The following is a 20,777-nucleotide window of genomic DNA, read 5'->3' as shown; positions in this document are numbered from 1 at the left end:
ACCATCTCCAGCATTTGTTGTTTGTAGATTTTCTGATGATGCCCATTCTAACTGGTGTGAGGTGATACCTCATTGTAGTTTTGATTCACATTTCTCTAATAATTAGTGATGTTGAGCAGTTTTTCATGTGCTTCTTGGCCATCCGTATGTCTTCTTTGAAGAGATATTTATTTAGGTCTTCTGCCCATTTTTGGATGGGTTTGTTGTTTTAATATTGAGCTGCATGAGCTGTTTATATATTTTGGAGATTAATCCTTTGTCCGTCGATTCGTTTGCAAATATTTCCTCCCATTGTGAGGGTTGTCTTTTTGTCTTGTTTGTAGTTTCCTTTGCTTTGCAAAAGCTTTTAAGTTTCATTAGGTCCCATTTGTTTACTTTTATTTCCATTACTCTAGGAGGTGGATCAAAAAATATCTTGCTGTGATTTATGTCAAAGAGTGTTCTTCCTATGTTTTCCTCTAAGAGTTTTATAGTGTTTGGTCTTACATTTACATCTCCAATCCATTCTGAGGGTATTTTTGTCTATGGTGTTAGGGAGTGTTCTAATTTCATTCTTTTACATGTAGCTGACCAGATTTCCCAGCACCACTTATTGAAGATACTGTCTTTTTCCCTTGTATATCCTTGCCTCCTTTTTCATAGATTAGTTGACCATAGGTGTGTGGGTTTATCTCTGGGCTTTCTATCCTGTTCCACTGATCTGTATTTCTGTTTTTGTGCCAGTGCTATACTGTCTTGATTACTGTAGCTTTGTAGTATAGTCTGAAGTCAGGGAGTCTGATTCCCCCAGCTCCGTTTTTTTCCCTCAAGACTGCTTTGGCTATTCGGGGTCTTTTGGGTCTCCATACAAATTTTAAGATTTTTTGTTCCAGTTCTGTAAAAAATGCCATGGGTAATTGGATAGGGATTGCAATGAATCTGTAGATTGCTCTGGGTGGTATAGTCATTTTCACAATATTGATTATTCCTATCTAAGAACGTGGTATGTCTCTCCACCTGTTTGTATCATCTTTAATTTCTTTCATCAGTGTCTTATACTTTTCTACATACAGGTCTTTTGTCTCCCTAGGTAGGTTTATTCCTAGCTATTTTATTCTTTTTGTTGCAGTGGTAAATGGGAGTGTTTCCTTAATTTCTCCTTCAGATTTTTCATCATTAGTGTATAGGAATGCAGGAGATTTTTGTGCATTAATTTTGTATACTGCAACTTTACCAGATTCATTGATTAGCTCTAGTAGTTTTCTGGTGGCATCTTTAGGATTCTCTATGTATAGTGTCATGTCATCTGCAAACAGTGACAGTTTTACTTCTTCTTTACCAGTTTGGATTCCTTTTATTTCTTTTTCTTCTTTGATTGCTGTGGCTAGGACTTCCAGAACTATGTTGAATAATAGTGGTGAGAGTGGATGTCCTTGTCTTGTTCCCAATCTTAGAGGAAATGCTTTGGTTTTTCACCATTGAGAATGAGGTTTGCTGTGGGTTTGTCATACATGGCCTTTATTATGTTGAGGTAGGTTCACTCTATGCCCACTTTCTGGCGAGTTTTTATCATAAATGGGCGTAGAATTTTGTCAAAAGCTTTCTCTGCATCTATTGAAATGATCATATGGTGTTTCTTCTTCAGTTTGTTAATATGTTCTGTCACATTGGTTGATTTGCATATATTGAAGGATCCTTGCATCCCTGGGATAAATCCCACTTAATCATGGTGTATGACCCTTTTAATGTGTTATTGGATTCTGTTTGCTAGTATTTTGTTGAGGATTTTTGCATCTATATTCGTCAGTGTTATTGGTCTGTAATTTTCTTTTTTTGTAGTATCTTTGTCTGGTTTTGGTATCAGGGTGATGGTGGCCTCATAAAATGAGTTTGGGAGTGTTCCTTTTTTGTAACTTTTTGGAAGAGTTTGAGAAAGATGCGTGGTAACTCTTCCCTAAATGTTTGATAGAATTCACCTGTGAAGCCATCTAGTCCTGGCACTTTGTTTGTCAGAACATTTTTTAATCACAGTTTCAATTTCTTTACTTGTGATTGGTCTGTTCATATTTTCTGTTTCTTCCTGGTTCAGTCTTGGAAGGTTATACCTTCCTAAGAATTTGTCCATTTCTTCCAGGTTGTCCATTTTATTAGCATAGAGTTGCTTCTAGTAGTCTCTTAGGATGCTTTGTATTTCTGCAGTGTTGGTTGTAACTTCTCCTTTTTCATTTCTAATTTTATTGATTTGAGTCCCCTCCCTGTTTTTCTTGATGAGTCTGGCTAATGGTTTATCAATTTTGTTTATCTTCTCAAAGAACCAGCTTTTAGTTTTATTGATCTTTGCTATTGTTTTCTTTGTTTCTATTTCATTTATTTCTGTCTGATCTTTATGATTTCTTTCCTTCTGCTAAGTTTGGGTTTTGTTTGTTCTTCTTTCTCTAGTTCCTTTAGGTGTAAGGTTAGATTTTTTATTTGAGATTTTTCTTGTTTCTTGAGTTAGGCTTGTATTGCTATAAACTTCCCTCTTAGAACTGCTTTTGCTGCATCCCATAGCTTTTGGATCATTGTCTTTTCGTTGTAATTTGTCTCTAGGTATTTTTTGATTTCCTCTTTGTTTTCTTTAGTGATCTCTTGGTTATTTAATAACATATTGTTTAGCCCCCATGTGTTTGTGTTTTTTTTTAATGTTTTCTGCCCTGTAATTCATTTCTAATCTCAGAGCATTGTGGTCAGAAAATATGCTTGATATGATTTGAATTTGCTTCAGTTTACTGAGGCTTGATTTGTGACCCAAGATGTGATCTATCCTGGAGAATGTTCTGTGTGCACTTGGGAAGAAAGTGTAATCTGTTGTTTTTGGATGGAATGTCCTATAAATATCAATTAAATCTATCTGGTCTGTTGTGTCATTTAAAGCTTGTGTTTCCTTATTAATTTTCTGTTTGGATGATCTGTCCATTGGTGTAAGTGAGGTGTTAAAGTCCCCCACTATTTTTGTGTTACTGTCAATTTCCTCTTTTACAGCCATTAGCAGTTGCCTTATGTGTTGAGGTGCTCCTATGTTGGGTGCATATATATTTATAATTGTTATATCTTCTTCTTGGATTGATCCCTTGATCATTATGTAGTGTCCTTCCTTGTCTCTTGTAACATTCTTTCTTTTAAAGTCTATTTTATCTGATATGAGTATTGCTACTCCAGCTTCCTTTTGATTTCCATTTTCATGGAATATCTTTTTCCATCCCCTCACTTTCAGCCTGTATGTGTCCCTAAGTCTGAAGTGGGTCTCTTGTAGACAGCATATATATGGGTCCTGTTTTTGTATCCATTCAGCGAGCCTGTGTCTTTTGGTTGGAACATTTCATCCATTCACCTTTAAGGTAATTATCACTATGTATGTTCCTATTACCATTTTCTTAATTGTTATGGGTTTGTTTTTGCAGGACCTTTTCTTCTCTTGTGTTTCCCACTTAGAGAAGCTCCTTTAGCATTTATTGTAGGGCTGGTTTGGTGGTGCTGAATTCTCTTAGCTTTTGCTTGTCTGTAAAGCTTTTGATTTCTCTGTCGAATCTGAATGAGATCCTTGCCTGGTAGAGTAATTTTGGTTGTAGGTTCTTCCCTTTCCTCACTTTAAATATATCATGCCACTCCCTTCTGGCTTTTAGAGTTTCTGCTGAGAAATCAGCTGTTAACCTTACGGGATTTCCCTTGTATGTTATTTGTCATTTTCCCCTTGTTGCTTTCAATAATTTTTCTTTGTCCTTAATTTTTGCCAGTTTGATTACTGTGCATCTCGGCATGTTTCTCCTTGGGTTTATCCTGCCTGGGACTCTCTGTGCTTCCTGGACTTGGGTGGCTATTTCCTTTCCCATGTTAGAGAAGTTTTCCACTATAATCTCTTCACATATTTTCTCGGGTTTTTTCTCTCTCTCTTCTCCTTCTGGGACCCCTATAATGTGAATGTTGTTGCATTTAATTTTGTCCCAGAGGTCTCTTAGTCTGTCCTCATTTCTTTTCATTCTTTTCTTCTTTATTCTGTTCTGCAGCAGTGAATTCCACCATTCTGTCTTCCAGGTCACTTATCTGTTCTTCTGGCTCAGTTATTCTGCTATTGATTCCTTCTACTGTAGTTTTCATTTCAGTTATTGTATTGTTCATCTCTGTTTGTTTGTTCTTTAATTCTTCTAGGTGTTTGTTCTTTAATTCTTCTAGTTCTTTGTTAAACATTTCTTGCATCTTCTCGATCTTTGACTCCATTCTTTTGCCGAGGTCCTGAAGCATCTTCACTATGATTATTCTGAATTCTTTTTCTGGAAGGTTGCCTGTCTCCACTTCATTTAGTTGTTTTTCTGGGGTTTTATCTGGTTCCTTCATCTGGTGCATAGCCCTGTGCCTTTTCATCTTGTCTATCTTTTTGTGAATATGTTTTTTGTTCCATAGGCTGCAGGATTGTAGTTATTCTTGCTTGTGCTCTCCGCCCTCTGGTGGATGAGGCTATCTAAGAGGCTTGTGCAGGTTTCCTGATGGGAGAGACTGGTGGTGGGTTGAGGGGAGTGTTGCTCTGGTTGGCAGAGCTCAGTAAAACTTTAATCCGCTTGTCTGCTGATGGGTGGGTCTGGGTTCCCTCCCTGTTGGTTGTTTGCCCTGAGGCAACCCAACACTTGAGCCTACAGGCTAATGGCAGACTCTGGGAGGGCTCACGCCAAGGAGTACTTCCCAGAACTTCTGCTGCCAGTGTCCTTGTCCTCACGTTGTGCCACAGCCACGCCCCGCCTCTGTAGGAGACCCTCCAACACTAGCAGGTAGGTCTGGTTCAGTCTCCTGTGAGGTCACTGCTCCTTCCCCTGGGTCCTGATGTGCACACTACTTTGTGGTGTGCCCTCCAAGAGTGGAGTTTCTGTTTTTCCCAGGCCTGTCGAAGTCCTGCAGTCAAATCCCACTAGCTTCAAAGTCTGATTCACTAGGAATTCTTCCTCCCGTTGCCAGACCCCCAGGTTGGGAAGCCTGACGTGGGGCTCAGAACCTTCACTCCAGTGGGTGGACTTCTGTGGTATAAGTGTTCTCCCAGTTTGTGAGTCACCCACCCAGCAGTTATGGGATTTGATTTTATTGTGATTGCTCCCCTCCTACCATCTCGTTGCGGCTTCTCCTTTGTCTTTGGATGTGGGGTATCTTTTTTGGTGAGTTCCAGTGTCTTCCTGTCAATGATTTTTCAGCAGTTCGTTGTGATTCCAGTGCTCTTGCAAGAGGGAGTGTCCAACCTCTTTTGATCATAGATTGGTATATGTTGTTGTCCCTGGCCACCACCTAGGTTTCTTGATGTTACAGTTTCAATCTTGGGCATTTATTCCTACTGATTACATTTTGAAGCTTGAACAACTGTCTGATATGCCCAAATTTCTTTGTATCTTCCAGGCAAAGACTGCCACCTAAAAATGTTTACTACTACCGCTGCCCGGACCATAGGAAGAATTATGTGATGTCCTTTGCATTTTGTTTTGACCGAGAAGAAGATATTTACCAGTTTGCTTACTGCTACCCATATACGTACACTCGCTTTCAGCATTACCTTGACAGCCTGCAAAAGAGAAACATGGATTACTTCTTCCGGGAGCAGCTGGGTCAGAGTGTGGTAAGGCCCATTCAGAAATGGGAAAGCTGGGGGAGGAGCTTAGCACTGGTTTTTATAGAATGCAAATAATAGATATTGGTGCTTTGTAGACTATATGCTCTGGAAATTTAAAAAAATCATTGTTTTTTGTGTGTAATATTTTGCTACTATGGCCACCAGGAAGTCAAAGAATAGGATAAGGCAGGTGCGTGTCCTTCTGAATGAAGCTGATAAAGCTCTCTAACAAAATACAGAAGTTCTGGTGAATCCCCAGAACTGTGAGATAAAAAGAAGGCTCTACTGGGTGTTACAAAAGGTGTGAAAGCATTTTATGAGTCTAAGCTTACGAGATGAAGAATAAATTTGCTTTTTAGTGAATTTAACTTGACTGCAGTGTAGGTTAGCAGGTGGTGTGCAGTATGGTTGTGCTGTCCACAGTGTGTTCTATCTCTGCCATCTATTAGTTCCCCAACCCTTCTTCCTTCCTCAGGTTTAGTTTTCTGGGTCTGGAGATTTCAGTCTTAAATTCTATACTATATCTATACTAAATCCTATTACTGACATAACAAATTGCCATGAACTTGGTGGCTTGAAACAACACAAATTTATTATCTTACAGTTCAGGAATAGTCTGAAATTGGCCTCTTTGGGCTAAAATCTAGATATCAACAGGTCTGTGTTCCTTCTGGAGGCTCTAGGGGAGAATTCATTCCACTACCTCTCCCAGTTTCTAGAGGCTGCTTGCATTCCTTGGCTTGTGGTTCCCTTTCAGTCTTCAAAGTCAACATTGACTTATCAAGTCTTTCTCATGCTGCACCACTCTGATGCTGAATCTCCTGCCCTCCTCTTTCACTTATAAGAACACTTGTGATTACATTGAGCTCACGCAGATAATCCAGGATAATATATCCATCTCAAGATCTTTAACTAAATCACATCTGTAAAGTCCCTTTTCTCATGTAAGGTAATATATTCACAGGTTCCAAGGATTAGGACTTGGACATTTTGGGAGAAAGGGTGCATTGTTCTGCCTACCACACTTTCCTACTGTCTTTTCCTCTTTTTCTCCCTGCCCATCCCAGGATCTAAAAGTGTCCTTCACATTGGATGCATAGGTTTTGTTCTCTGCGGTCAGAAATACTTCAGTTGCTAGTAAAGAATATCTTCCCTCTACTCTAATCCTCTTCCTAACAGTGCTTCTGATGGGTGCCATGTATATCTGGTGCCTATATCTTTTGAACTGAGAATTGGGACACATGGTGTATTAGTCAGCATGCTAGTAGGAAACAGATGGCAGCCTCACATTAGGATAATTTGAGGAGAGCTTAATAAATGGGCTGTTTACAAGGTGCGGGCACTGTGTACAGAAACCATGGGGTATAGTGCAGTTCCCTGGGGCTAGTAACAGCTCAAAGGGTGTGAAGGGATGAAATGGGTAACAGAACCCAATAGTAGAGAGTCATGCAGTGGGCCATCTTGAGTGGAACAGTGACCTTCAGTTGAGGAAAAAAGTTAGCCTGAGATGATCCCACAGGGAGGGAGCTGAGAAAAATAAATACATAGAGCTCATTCTCTTACTTCCCTCTGATCTACTGCTAGGGGTTCCTACTGGCCAACCCAATTGGAAATCAGAGGGCAAGAGAGCCCACTGAAGTAATCCATACAGATAAGTTTCCCTGACCAAAGAAAATGATGGAGAAGGGCAGAGAGTGGTTGTAGAGAGCCAAATAGAACATATTAGTCACACATGGTCTGATCAACAATGTATTACTGGAGACAGTAGATTATTTCAGATGGGACTGTTGGAGAAATCCTGAGACGAATGTTTGCCAGACATATGACTTATGATATAAATTAAGAGAGAAAGAGTTTCATTCACTACTTGTGACTTTTTAAGTGTGGGATCTGTTCATTTCATTCTTGTGTCCACTGCAGCCCTCTCTTAGATTTATGCCAGGCAGAATGTAGGTGTACACTGAATGGCTATGGAGTAAATTATTGAATGAATGAAAGAATGAATTAAGATATATCTAGAGACAATGTGAGGAGCTAAGAGCATCAGAAAGCTGATAGGAGGAATAATAGGATAAGTTAAGCTTCCAATAACTAATATACAAAATACATACCTAAAAAAAACAGCTCATTAAATGAGATAGAAGTTTATTTCTCTTCCGTATATAAATCTAGATGTAGGCAATCCAGAGCTGATAGTGTGGCTCTGCTCCTTGAAACTCTTAGGGAGTCAAGTTCTTCCAGCTTTCTGCCCTGCCATCCCTGGGATGTGGCTCTCAAACTCAGTGACAAATATGGAATTCTGTCACATCCATGTTCCAGGCAACAAGATTAAGAAAGTAGGTGGAGAAGGGAGAAGATACAGTATTGTGGCACTTTCACATTTATCCCATTAGATAGAACTCATGTCCACACTTAACTAAAAGAAGGATGAGAAATGAAGTCTTCATTCTGGGTGAGCTAAAAATTAGTAGTCCTATAGATATGGAGGTGAATTAATATTGAAGGACATCCTGAAGTTTCTGCCATAAGAAGCTTGAATTATGTGTTCAGCTCTAATACCAAACTACTCATATGACCTTGAATGTTACTTCCCTTTTCTGGGGACAAGTTTTTCATCTATAAAATGAGAAAGTTGAAGTTGATAGGGGTTTTAAAATTATTCTTTGAGGAATTCCTCAGTTAGAGTAAAATAATTCGAGACCACTGTCCTACTTCAGACCCTGTGAGGGGTACTGTAGGGATATATAATGGAGTATACAAGTCATGGTGTACTTCCAGAAATGTATTCCATACCAGAGGAAATAAGACATTTAAAAAATATATATTATGTTTTTTTAAAGTATATAATAAAGGATCCCGTGAGTTGTTTAAAGAATTTATGGTCAGACTAAACACCATGGAGAAGATGGGCTTTACGCCGAGTTTTGAATGATGGGTAGGATTACTGAATACAGAGTTGACGAGAAGGTAGCCTAGAGAGCAAGAAACAGCCTGAGTCATTGCATGATGATAGTTGGTCAGAAGTCTGGTTTGTTTGGAATAGGGAACCTTCCTACTGGAAGATAAGGATAGACAGGAAGATTAGGACCAAACTCTGAAAAACCTTGATTGTCATATTAAAGAATTACGGCTGTATCCTTTATTCAGATTCAACACACAGACACTAGGTCAGGCACTTTATATGTACTGTCTTACTTGTTTCTCACAACAGTTTTGTGGGGTAGGCAGAATTATCCCAGTTTGGGGATAAATAATCTAAGGCTAATAAGTTACTTGGCTAAAGCTACATGGCTAGTTCAGGACTAGGCCAATATTTAAACCCATGGCTTCTAATGCTGTGCCCTGGCACTTTGATGGACTCATTGCTCCTTTACACATTGGACCTACTAAAATCCCTTTTGAGAAAGGGATTATACCTTATCCAAAGCTACATCTCAAGAAAGTAAAGTTAGTGGAAGTGCAGGGTGTACCTCTGCTGGCTAAACCAGATTAAGGGAGCTCTGTGTGTTGGCTCCATCCCCCTGATCTGGGTCTCGAAGCAGATACCAGAGACATTAAGGCCTTCTGGCATACTCTTGCAGACAGGACAGTTCTTGGTTACCAGAGCGTTTGATATGGCTTGTGACTGAAGCCACCACTATAGTTAATCCCTACTCCAGTTTGGAGGGAGGATAATTACAAGTAGGAAGGCTAAACATGTCAACAGACAATTCTTAGAGAGAGCAGGCAGGAAGCAAGATTTTGAATTTCTAGTGCTGGAACTATTAATCACCATGGGCGTAGCTGCTATTGCTACTGATTATATCATCCAAAATGGCATCTTATTTTGTTATTTACCAGTGGCCCTTTCTAACACCAGCAAACAAAATCCCTTTGTGCATACATCAAAGCCACAATCTGACATTTAAGTTAAATACATCATAGGAAAGATCTTTATTTTCTTGTTGTTATAACACTTTTATTGAGGTATAATTTACATACTATAACATTAACCCATTGTAAGGGTACAATTCTGTGATTTTTAGTAAGTGTATAGAGTTTTACAACTATCACCACAATCTAATTTTCGAACATTTCATCATCCCCAAAAGTTCCCTTGTAAATCCCCACTTCCACTCCCAGCCCTAGGCAACTATTCATCTGTTCTCTGACACTGTAAATTTGCCATTTCTGAACATTTCCTGTAAGTGGAATCATGCACTATTTAGTCGTCTTTTGCATTTAGCACCTTTCACATAGCATTACATTTTTGTGGTTCATTCATGTTGTAGCATCCCTCAGTAGTCCATTCATTTTTAGTGCTGAATAGTATTCCATTGAAAATATATACCACACTTTCTTCTTCTGTTCTCCAGTTGATGGACATTTGGATTGTTTCCAGTTTGGGGCTATTATGAATAATGCTATTATGAACATTCATGTGCATATCTTTGAGTGGACATGTGATCACATTTCTCTTGGGTAGATTTCTAGGAATGTAATCATTGGGTCATATAAGTTCACATTCAACTTAAAAAAAACAAAAACCAAAAAACGTGCCAAGCTGCATTCCAAGTTAGTGCCATTTTGCATTCCTACCAACAAGGTAGGAGAGAGGGTTGTAGTTTCTCCATGTGCTTGCTAACACTTGGAATTACCTATATTTTTCATTACAGCTATTTTAGTGGTATGTAGTGAAATCTCATTGTGGTTTTATTTTGTGCTGCCCTAGTAACTAGTTATGTTGATTATCTTATAATGTGCTTATTTGCCATTCATATATCTTCTCTGCTGAAGATCTTCTCTGTTAGTTTAAACCTTTTATCCATTTATTTAAAAATTGGGTTGTGTTCTTATAATGAGTTTTGAGAGTTCTTTGTTCTGAATGCAAGTCCTTTGTCAGACTCATGCTTTGCAAAATCCCCCCCAATCTATACCTTTAATCTATACCTTATACCTATACCTTAATCTATACCTTTTCATTCTCTTAACCATGACTTTTGAGGAATAGAAGTTTTTAATTTTGAAATCCAACTTATCAGTTTTTTCTCTTAGAGATCATGCTTTTGGAGCCTTATCTAAAAGCTGCCCATCTGAAGGCCACAAAGATTTTCTCCTATGTTTTCTTCTAAAATTTTTATAATTTCCACTGACATTTAAATCCATGATCCATTTTGAAGTAATTTTTTATATATGGCATGAGGTAAGGGCCTTAAGTTCACTTTTTTTGCATATAGATATCCAATCGTTGCAGCACCATTTGTTGAAAAGACTAACCTTTTACCCATGAACTATCTTGGCACCTTTCTCCAATGCCTCTACTCAGTTTTTCTTTCCTATTTTCAAGGCTAAATTGTCAGGGAGTCAACCCTGTGTCTGTGTAGGTCAGCTATGATTGGACTGAGTTTGTGCTCATCCACTCTGAGTCTGTAAGGCTTCCATCCTCTGACAGTGGATTTGTGTGTGGGTATGGGGAGCACAAAGTTCGGGCAGTTTTCAAGTCTGACCTGGCTTTTACTTTCCCTTTTGTGTTGTGTTCCCTGTGTGCATATGTGAAGCCTCAAGGTTGTTCATGTGTGTGTTGCTACTTTAGGCTTCTTCTCAGGTCTCTGATGAGCCAGCACCCAGTCTCAGCCAGCATATTCTTGTCCCAGCTATGCAACTGTGGGCCCTTCTCACTTGCCCACAGACAATGCTGCTGGGTCTGGGCACTGCCTACTTCTCCAAATTAACTGAGTCCCTTCGACCATGACAGAGAAGCTGCCAACCCTCACAGCCTGGCCTGTCCTAGCATTCACCAAGCCTGGGGGAAGATGGAACCAATCCAGGACAGAACATCATATATTCCCATTCTTATTACCTGAAGTTCAGCAGTTTTTAAAACATAATAGTTTTGAGATTGTTGTCAATTTGGTCAGTTTCCAAAACACTGAAATGGTTGTTTGTTTCAATTTTGCCCAGCTTTATATTTGTTTTTGGGGGATAGCATTTATCAATAGTCTCATTCCAGCATAGCCAGAATTAGATTTTAACTGACTCACATGAGTTTTTAAATCATATAGCCCTTGTACTGTCAGACATAGTGAAATATTGCATTATTTTCAAATGTCATTGGACTAGAGGAACCATAACTCGTGTGTGTGTGTGTGTTTTGAAAGTATTAGATGGAGAGAGTGATTCCCATACTTAGGGATACTTGCCAAAAGCAAGTGTCTAACAAAGAAAATAGTCTGATAGGGTATTTTAGGGAATCACTAGAAAATCATTTATATGAGAATAATATTGTCTAGGCTCTACCACTGGCTAGCTCTATGACCTTGGGAAAAACATTTCTCTATGGGCCTTAGAAAGTCAGACCAGATTATTTCAAACATCCCTTCCAACTTCAACGTAAATTATGGCTCAAATGTTGATGACATCCTTTTGTATGTTCTAAGTCACTCATTAGCTTGGTGTAATGTTGCCTTTCAATCTGCCCTTTATTTTATAACAATGGTAGTTATTGAGTGCTTAGCATGTGCCAGACCCAATGCTATGACTTTTATATGCATCCTTTCACTCAGTCCTCACAACACCCCTATTATATGGTTAGTACTATAATTGAATGCCTAACATGTAACCAGCTTGTCTAAGCTCTGGGGATACAGCAGTAAAAACAGGCATAAATACATGCCTTCATGGAGCTTACATTCTAGTAGAAAGAGACAGACAGTATTGGAGAAATTAAATCAGGAAAGGAAATACATTTTGGGGAGAAGCCTTCACTTAGAAGGAAGCATTTAAGCTCTGGGCTATAAGTATTGTCTTCTCCCATTTGCATTTTTAAAAGCTGAGATTAAATAATTAAATGAGATTAAATAATTTGTCTATATCATGTAGCTGGGATTTGAAGCCATACCTTTGTGGACCCCAAAGAATGGACTCTAAACCAATCCTGGATAAGGAAGTATTCTGTTCACATATACAGTTATTTACTAAATTCTTCCAAAGCCATTCCTCAATACTACAAATATCTAGTAAACACCTTCTACCTGTCAGGCTCTATATTGGGTGCTGGAGACAGAAAGATGAGTACAAAACGCACCCTGCCCCTAAGAAATACTCCATGTACTGGATGTCACAGACATAAAGGCTAATAATAGCAATGATGGTAAGAAACTTGATGTAATAGAAGTAGGAGGCAGAGGAAAGGCACAAGGGAGGAAATGAAGCATTAAGGAAAGAGGCATCTTGAATTGAGAATCAAAGCATGAATACAGAGGCTGAGACACCTGGTGAGCCCTGACTGTTTAGTGTGGTTCCAAATGACAAGAGCACAGGGTCAGCAGCAGAAGAACAAGAGGAATGGTGATTGGGAAAGAATGAGAGATAGGTGGGAGCTGCGTCAGGAGGGCTTTGAATGCCAAACTCAAGAATTTGGACTGTATCCTGAGGGCAGTGAGGAACCAAGCTGGAGGGAACATGATCATTGTGGCACTTAACCCTTCCATCTCCAGGCTGCCTCTGCTGATGGCAGCTGATCTAGAAGTCAGGTTAACTCCTGCCTGTCTGTCCAGTTGGCTTTCCTTTTCTCAGGCAGAGATATTTCACAGGACAAGAGCACTAGGAGGAAAACTTTACTACCAAGACACACGTGTAGTGATGATAATGTCATAGAAATACCCAGAAAAGCTTGTCTCTTTAATCTTAACATTTCACACAATTTCAGAGTTGGCAAAGACCGTAGGGGTCACACTCAAATTTAACAAATATATTAGGCATTTCCTATGGGCAAGGACCTAAACTGTATGGAACAGCATCTTCTCAACATTCGAGAAATACGACTTTTCAACCACTATTCACATACCTCTTGAGGCAGCCTGAGCTCTATCCCAATGACAGATAAGTCATACCATCCCCAGAAGGAGCTGCCTTCCTGTAACCTCCTCTCTTTGGTTCTACCACCACCCTCTGGGCCCACCCTGCATGTACTTGCTCCTCTAGCCCCTGGACAGGCCTGCAAAGATAGCAAGACAGTGGCCACAGCCCCCTCATGAATCTTCCCTTCTCCCACCTAATCCCGTTCTTCCTCCTCTCCTCCCTCGTAATTCTACATTTCTTCATATTCCATGGTTTCTAAACTCTGTACCTTCTTTGTTGTTCTCTAGACATGATCTAGGTTATTAATTTCCTTCTTAAAATACCAGAACTGAATGTAAAACTCTGCAGGTGATCTAAGCATGCCACAGCAGAATAGAACCATTGCCTCTCTTGCTCTGGATCCTAGATTGCTAGAAATGTAGCCAGAATTTACATTTGCTTTTTTAAACAATGAGGCCTTCATGTAGTAAATTTTTGTTATTGTTCTTTAAATAAAACTTATTTTTTTATTTCTTGGATAGTCTTTTTTAAAATAAATGTTTTGGAATAATTTTAGATTTTTAGAAAAGTTGAAAAGGTAATACATATAGAGAGTTCCAACATATATTTCACCCAGTTTTCTCTACTGTTAGCAGCTCAATATCAAAAAAACAAACAACCCAATCAAAAAGTGGGCAGAAGACCTAAATAGACATTTCTCCAAAGGAGATATACAGATGGCCAGCAAACACATGAAAAGATGCTCAACATCACTAATTATTAGAGAAATGCAAATCAAAACTACAATGAAATATCACCCCACCCCAGTTAGAATAGCCATCATCAAAAAATCTACAAACAGTGCTGGAAATGGTGTGGAGGAAAGGGAACCCTCTTACACTATTGGTGAGAATGTTAATTGATAGAGCCACTATGGAGAACAGTATGGAGGTTCCTTAAAAAACTAAAAATAGAACTACCATACGACCCAGCAATCCCACTACTGGACATATACCCTAAGAAAACCATAATTCAAAAAGACACATGCACCCCAGTGTTCACTGCAGCGCTATTTACAATAGCCAGGACATGGAAGCAACCTAAATGTCTATCAACGGAGGAGTGGATAAAGAAGATGTGGTACATATATACAATGGAATATTAGCCATTAAAAGGAATGAAATTGGGCCATTTGTAGAGACGTGGATGGACCTAGAGACTGTCATACAGAGTGAAGTTAGTCAGAGAGAGAAAAACAAATACTGTATATTAACGCATATATGTGGAATCTAGAAAAATGGTATAGATGATCTTATTTGCAAAGCAGAAATAGAGACACAGACATAGAGAACAAGTGTATGGATACCAGGGGGGAAAGAAGGGGGTGGGATGCATTGGGAGTTTGGGATTGACATGTATACACTATTGATACTATGTATAAAATTGATGTCTAATGAGAACATACTGTAGAGCAGGGGTCCCCAACCCCCGGGCCATGGACAAGTACCGGACTGCCGCCTGTTAGGAACCGGGCCACACAGCAGGAGGTGAGTGGCAGGCGAGCGAGCAAAGCTTCGTCTGCCGCTCCCCATCGCTCACATTACCGCCTGAACCATCCCCCACCCAACCCCCCGACCCTGCATCCGTGGAAAAATTGTCATCCACAAAACTGGTCCCTGGTGCCCAAAAGGTTGGGGACCGCTGCTGTGTATCATAGGGAACTCTACTCAGTGCTCTGTGGTGACCTAAATGGGAAGGAAATCCAAAAGAGAGGGGATTTATGTATATGTATAGCTGATTCATTTTGCTGTACAGTAGAAACTAACACAACATTGTAAAGCAACTATACTATAAAAACTAATTAAAAAAAAAGAAAGTTAAAAGATCATATATAACCATGAAACATTTGTCAAAACTAATAAATTAACATTGGTACATTACTATTAACTAAACTACAGAACTATATTCAAATTCTGTCAGTTTTCCACTAATATCCTATTTTGGTCTCAGGAACTGATCCAGGATACCACATTGGCCTATACTAATAGATTTTACAAGTATAATTGTGACCTCTTACATTTATCCTAAGTTTAAACTCATTGGTTTTAGTCCTTTGTTCTAGGCTGCTGTGATCATTTTGATTCTTGGATTCTCTTATCTGCAACATTAGTGACATCACTCAGAATTTTTAAAGAATATATTTTTTAAGAGTTAGTTTAAGGCAAGGATACAAGTGTTTATAACAGGATAAGACCTGAGACTAAGAACAGAGATCCATGTATATTACCAGATACTTCTGTGGAATGCCGAGTTTGGCATTTTTATTTCAATCCCTGAATTTGATTTTGCTACTAACCCCAGTAGCATAAGTCACCTAAGTGAACAAGACTTTACTTGTCTCCAAGTCAACTCAATTAAATTCAATTTAGTTCAATTTAATTTAGAATCTCTTATGTACCACGTGCCATGATAGATCTAGAGATAAACAAAGTGTAGTCCCTTCCCCCATTTCTCCATCTTGTCCATAAGGATCATATGTAAAGTTTTATGAAATGGCTAGTTCAAATACATGATGAGTGAGGGAGAACCATATGGCAAAGGACAAAATTTAGAAAAAGGAGCAGTCTCTGGGGAGGGGCCTGGGTAGGTGGGGCTCTACAATGTGGACCCTGGGCAATAGGAACTCCCACCAGGACTCCAACCCCTTCTTGTGAGACTGGCTCCCAGATCAGCAGAGTTACAGTGAGAATGGTCTGGTGGCAAAGGGAAGATTCTGAAAGCCATATCTTGAAAGATTTTCAAAATCTAAGCCAAACTAAGAATCTGGGAGTCAGACCCTCCCCCCCCCTCAAAAAATGCAAAATCATAAAGCTGAAGTGAAGATAGAGAACATAGTATAATCAGAAAAGGCCAGAAAGCTAGGTAAGGATGAAGAGGAGCATAGTGGATAAGTATAAGGAATTCTGGAAGAATTTAAGATACAGAGCTTGGCAGCTTCCACTACAATCCTTGTGTGGACTTGTGTGGAAAGGCCAGGATCTCGGAAAGGAGCTATAGGTAACCGATGACTTTGTGGGCAGGAAACAAGAAACGGAAGGTAATACCACAGAAAAGAGGCTAGAGAGGCCAGCACACTTCTGATCAGCATGATATCTTCAAAATAAGGTAGTCCCCTTCCATTCTTTCTCTTCCTTCTCCTTTTGTTCTTTCTTCCCCTTTGAAGTAAAACATCATGGAGTTGCAGCTGGCAACATGACCAAACAAATGTATGAAAAATAATTACATTTGGCTGAGTTTTAAATTGAGTAATTGTTGGAAGTCAGTAATCTCAATTATCAGTCCCTAATCTACCTCTCAGGAGAGTTCTATGGAACCCCATCTGCACCAAACCTTGTTCCGATCAGACACTCTAAATTAAAAAAGCTTAGTGGTTTGGGCTGCCTTCCAGCAGGCCACTTCACAAGTCACCACTCTCTTGGCATAGTTTTTGCTATTCCCTCCAAAAAGAGTCCAGATTAATTGAAGGCAGGTACATCCTCTCAGCATCTGGCTGAGGGGCTTCCAACCTACCCTACTGATCCTTCCACTCTAAACCTCAGCTCTTGGCAAACATGGGCCTGAAGAGGAGATGTGGGGAATCTAGCTGGGTTCTCCCTCTGCTAGAACAAGTAGACACGTGTCTGCTATACCTCAAGCTGCAGAGGCTGACCCAGACTACCACATACCTGTTCCAAACCTGGGTTTCTCCGGTTCAGTGAATGCATCACTATCATGCCTGTTGCCCATGTCAGAAACCTGTCCTATTTAATTCCTTTTTATTCACTCACCACATACTATCTGTCACCAGGTATGATCAAGGCTACAACTCAATATCCTTAGAATCTATGTCTTCCTTACCTCTGCTGTGAGTGCCCTAGTTCAAACTATCTGGGTCTCTCAGGAAGTTACAACAGCTTCTTTAGCGTAAGAGCACAAGATGTGAGGTGAATAGCTTCCAGGCTCGCTCTCTCCCTCTCTCCCTCTCTGTCTCTCTCTGTCTCTCTCTGTCTCTCTCTGTCTCTCTCTGTCTCTCTCTCTCTCTCTCTTCTACTCACACAACTGTGTCAGCATTACATGGCTGCCAGAAAGTCCCAGACCTCCTCCTAACCTTGTGTTTCCCCTCACTTCCTCACTGATTCGCTGGTACCTGAACAAGAGACAGAATAACCTCTCAGCTAGGTTGCCAGATGGCATCCTTCTTGCTAACAGATTTCTATTTTTAGATCATTCTTTCCCCTCCCTTTTAAAAAGACATCATATAAAAAGACATATTTTGAACTTTATGCTATCAGTCTATATAATCCACTACCACTTCTTATTGCTGTCATCTGCTCACTTCTTGGACATTTCCCTCAAACATGGAGGACTTTGGTTCATAATTATCTTTTTCGCCACGTTGCTGCCACCGTGTTGAGTGATTTCAGTATCTGTGAAAACGACCCATTGAACACCCGGGCTCTGTTTAAGCTAAAATAACAAATTCTATCATGGTCTGCAAGATCCTGCATAATCTGACCTCTGCCTGCTTCTTCAGCTTCTCTCATACCCTCTTACTCTGCTGTCCATGCCCTAACCACACTGGCCTTCCTGCAGTTTTTTTCTGTGAGCCATGGATTCTCTCCCTCACTTGCATACACACTGGTCATTTCTCTGTGGTCCTTTGCCTAACTACTTCCTATTCTGCTTTCACTATCCAACTTGAACATCACTTCCTCGTGGAATTTTCCCCTGATGCACTGTTCCCCAGACTAGTTTGAGAGCCTGTTTCATGCATCTATAATATACTGTTTCCTTTTAAAACGCTTATCACTCTTCTGGTTGTTCATTCAATATCTATCTTCTGGTCATAGATTTAGGGAATATTTTTGTATTTAAGGTACGTATAGGACTGGGGCAGGTGGAGAATTTGTGCTGTTGCAGCCAAAATTCCTTCTTGCTACCTCTCTGTGTGGTCATATTTTGTTACGTCCTCTGAAGCACATTTCCATTTTGTTGAATCAGAGGTGTATAACATTAGGGCACAAGGTCATTTCTTTTACGTGAGTCATAGAATGTGAAAGCCAAGAAGAATCTTACGTGTCTCTAGTTCTGGGGTTTTAAAACCATGCTCCCTGTATCTCTAAGGAAAGATCTGGGCTCTGAACAGTACCTTAGGGGCCACTGAGGAGGGAGGGGAAAGAGGAGCTTCTAAGAAGTCAGGGCACTGGCCTCTCTTGCCTTCCCTTGCCATGCATAACCGTGCAGCCCCTACTTACTGGCCTTCCCCATAGACAGTTTGAAGAGAGGACTCAGCTGCTAACAATGTTTGCAAACTTATCCCTCTTTCTACAGCTGGAGACATTGGGGCCCAGAGAGGGGAAGTAACTTTCCTGAGTCACCCAGGAAAGTTACTGGGACAGCTCTAGCTGGAAGCCCAGCTGCTGACGCATAGGTTGTCCACTGCAGCCCACTGCTTCTCGCTCCCAGACCCATCTGCAAGGTTTGCTTATTTGTCTGCTCTTTCTGAAGACATTAACTGAGCACCTACAAGGCAATGAGAAGGAAGTTAGATGCCTTAATCAGTAGTGTGAGCTACATGGGTTAGAACCCTGACTCGGCCGCTCACTAACTGTGTAACCTCTGTGCCTCTGTTTCCTCATACATTAGTCCTCCTTTCAGTAGATATCCAGAGAAACCCATTATTCAGTCATAATTTAAGTAACAAGGTCAGGAGGCCTAGAGCCATAGTAGGATTTGAATTTTGCTCTGCCCCTTAAATCTCTCATATGTCAACTTCTCTAAGCCTCATCTGCAAACTAGGCATTGTGATTTAGCTTCAGGGTTATGGTCACGGCAAGAGGCTTCTAGTACATGTTAGATAACAGGTGTGAAAGTGCCTCCTGAGTTGTTCGTTATTACTTGGATACAATGCATTTGTAATACCATATTTCCCTTACCAGACTCTCAGCTCCCTGAAGGTATACAATTTGTCATATTAAAATGAGAACAGGTAACATTTAGAGTACTTACTACATACTAAGCATATTCTAGGTACTTTATTATCTCACTTAATCAGCTCAACAACCTTATAAAGGAGGTACAACTATTGTCCCCGTTTTGTAGGTGAGGAAACTGAGGCATACTACTCATAAGTGGTTAATATCTGTATGGAAGAAACTAAGGTATAGGTGATTGGTGAGGAGTGGGAAAAGAACTTGTAGGAACATGGAAGAGGCCCCTAACTCAAACTGGGGAATCAGAAAGTACTGTATAGGTGAGGTACTATTTAAGGTCTCTTTTAAGACACTTAATGGGTGAGAAGGACTTTGTTGATGTGGTAGAGGGTACGAATTGGAAAGATATCTAGAAGGTCATGCTCAAGATTGGCTGAATGCTGTGGAGGAGGAGGTTTGGGAGTGCAGAGAGGAAAGGCCTGGGTCTGTCAAAGGAAACAGTTTGGGGAAAGCTGTGGCTGGTGGTGGGTCCCAGCATAAGTCCCCAGTGCTAATGCCGCTGCTTAGAGCTCCCTTGGGGATCATCCCTGCCTAGAATAAATCACCATCAATATGAAAAGGAAAAGAGAAGGGGGAAAAAAGGAATCAAAATCATCATCAACTAGTTCTGACGTTATCTCTTAGCCATTCCTAAAAGACAAAAGTGTTACAATGACAGTGGTTGGAAACTCAGAAAAGTGGTCACGGTGGGTGACTTCTTAAAGGCTCTTAGGGAAAAGAAAATAGAATTAGTTGCAGATCATTATTATCCATTTTCTAACAAAAGTGTCCTGGTGCAGGGAGACTTGATAAATGAACTCGACATTTTCCTAGAATCCTATTTCCTAGCATTCAGAAATATGGTTCCGGTGTTAAGAAAAAAACCAAATCACTGACTACAACTTTTGGCCTTTTAAAATTTATTGGCTTAAAGAAGGTCTCATAAAGGTAGGATTTCAAAGCAACTTGCAAAATGATCTTGATTCAGACTCTGCAGTCTTACTTTCAAGAAGTTCACTTTGTGTTCCTTTTGGTGACTGTGCCAACAACCAGTGATGGCTTGGGAACAATATGATGGGACTTGTTGTTCACAGCCCATAGCAAGGACAAAGCACAGGCCTGGCAGAAGAGGGGTATGAGTCACCCCACACCATTGCAGTTGAAATTGGAAAATACAGGTGAGATTTGACTGATGGCCAGCCCCTAGCTAGAATCTGTGCTCCTTCTCCGAGCAAGCTGTTGAACTTCCGAGGGAGTCCTTTAGCTGGTACGGCTGAGGTTGCAGTAACCCTCTCCCAGGGCTCTGCTTGTCTCTGTAGGATTGTTACCAGAGGTAGGAGAGGAGA

General features: G+C 40.2%; 1 protein-coding gene across 1 annotated transcript in view; it reads left to right on the top strand.

The window, feature by feature from the left end:
* AGBL4 (ATP/GTP binding protein like 4) overlaps window positions 1-20,777 on the top strand; it is a 1,318,619-nt gene that overhangs the window by 768,069 nt on the left and 529,773 nt on the right. The window contains exon 5 of the mRNA XM_032637699.1: window positions 5,392-5,608. Coding sequence (XP_032493590.1) covers window positions 5,392-5,608 — 217 coding nt within the window. The remainder of the gene's footprint in view (window positions 1-5,391; window positions 5,609-20,777) is intronic.

This window comes from Phocoena sinus, chromosome 1 (genome assembly GCF_008692025.1).
Source record: "Phocoena sinus isolate mPhoSin1 chromosome 1, mPhoSin1.pri, whole genome shotgun sequence".
Lineage (NCBI taxonomy): Eukaryota > Metazoa > Chordata > Mammalia > Artiodactyla > Phocoenidae > Phocoena > Phocoena sinus.
This window is presented reverse-complemented; position numbering and strand designations above follow the sequence as displayed.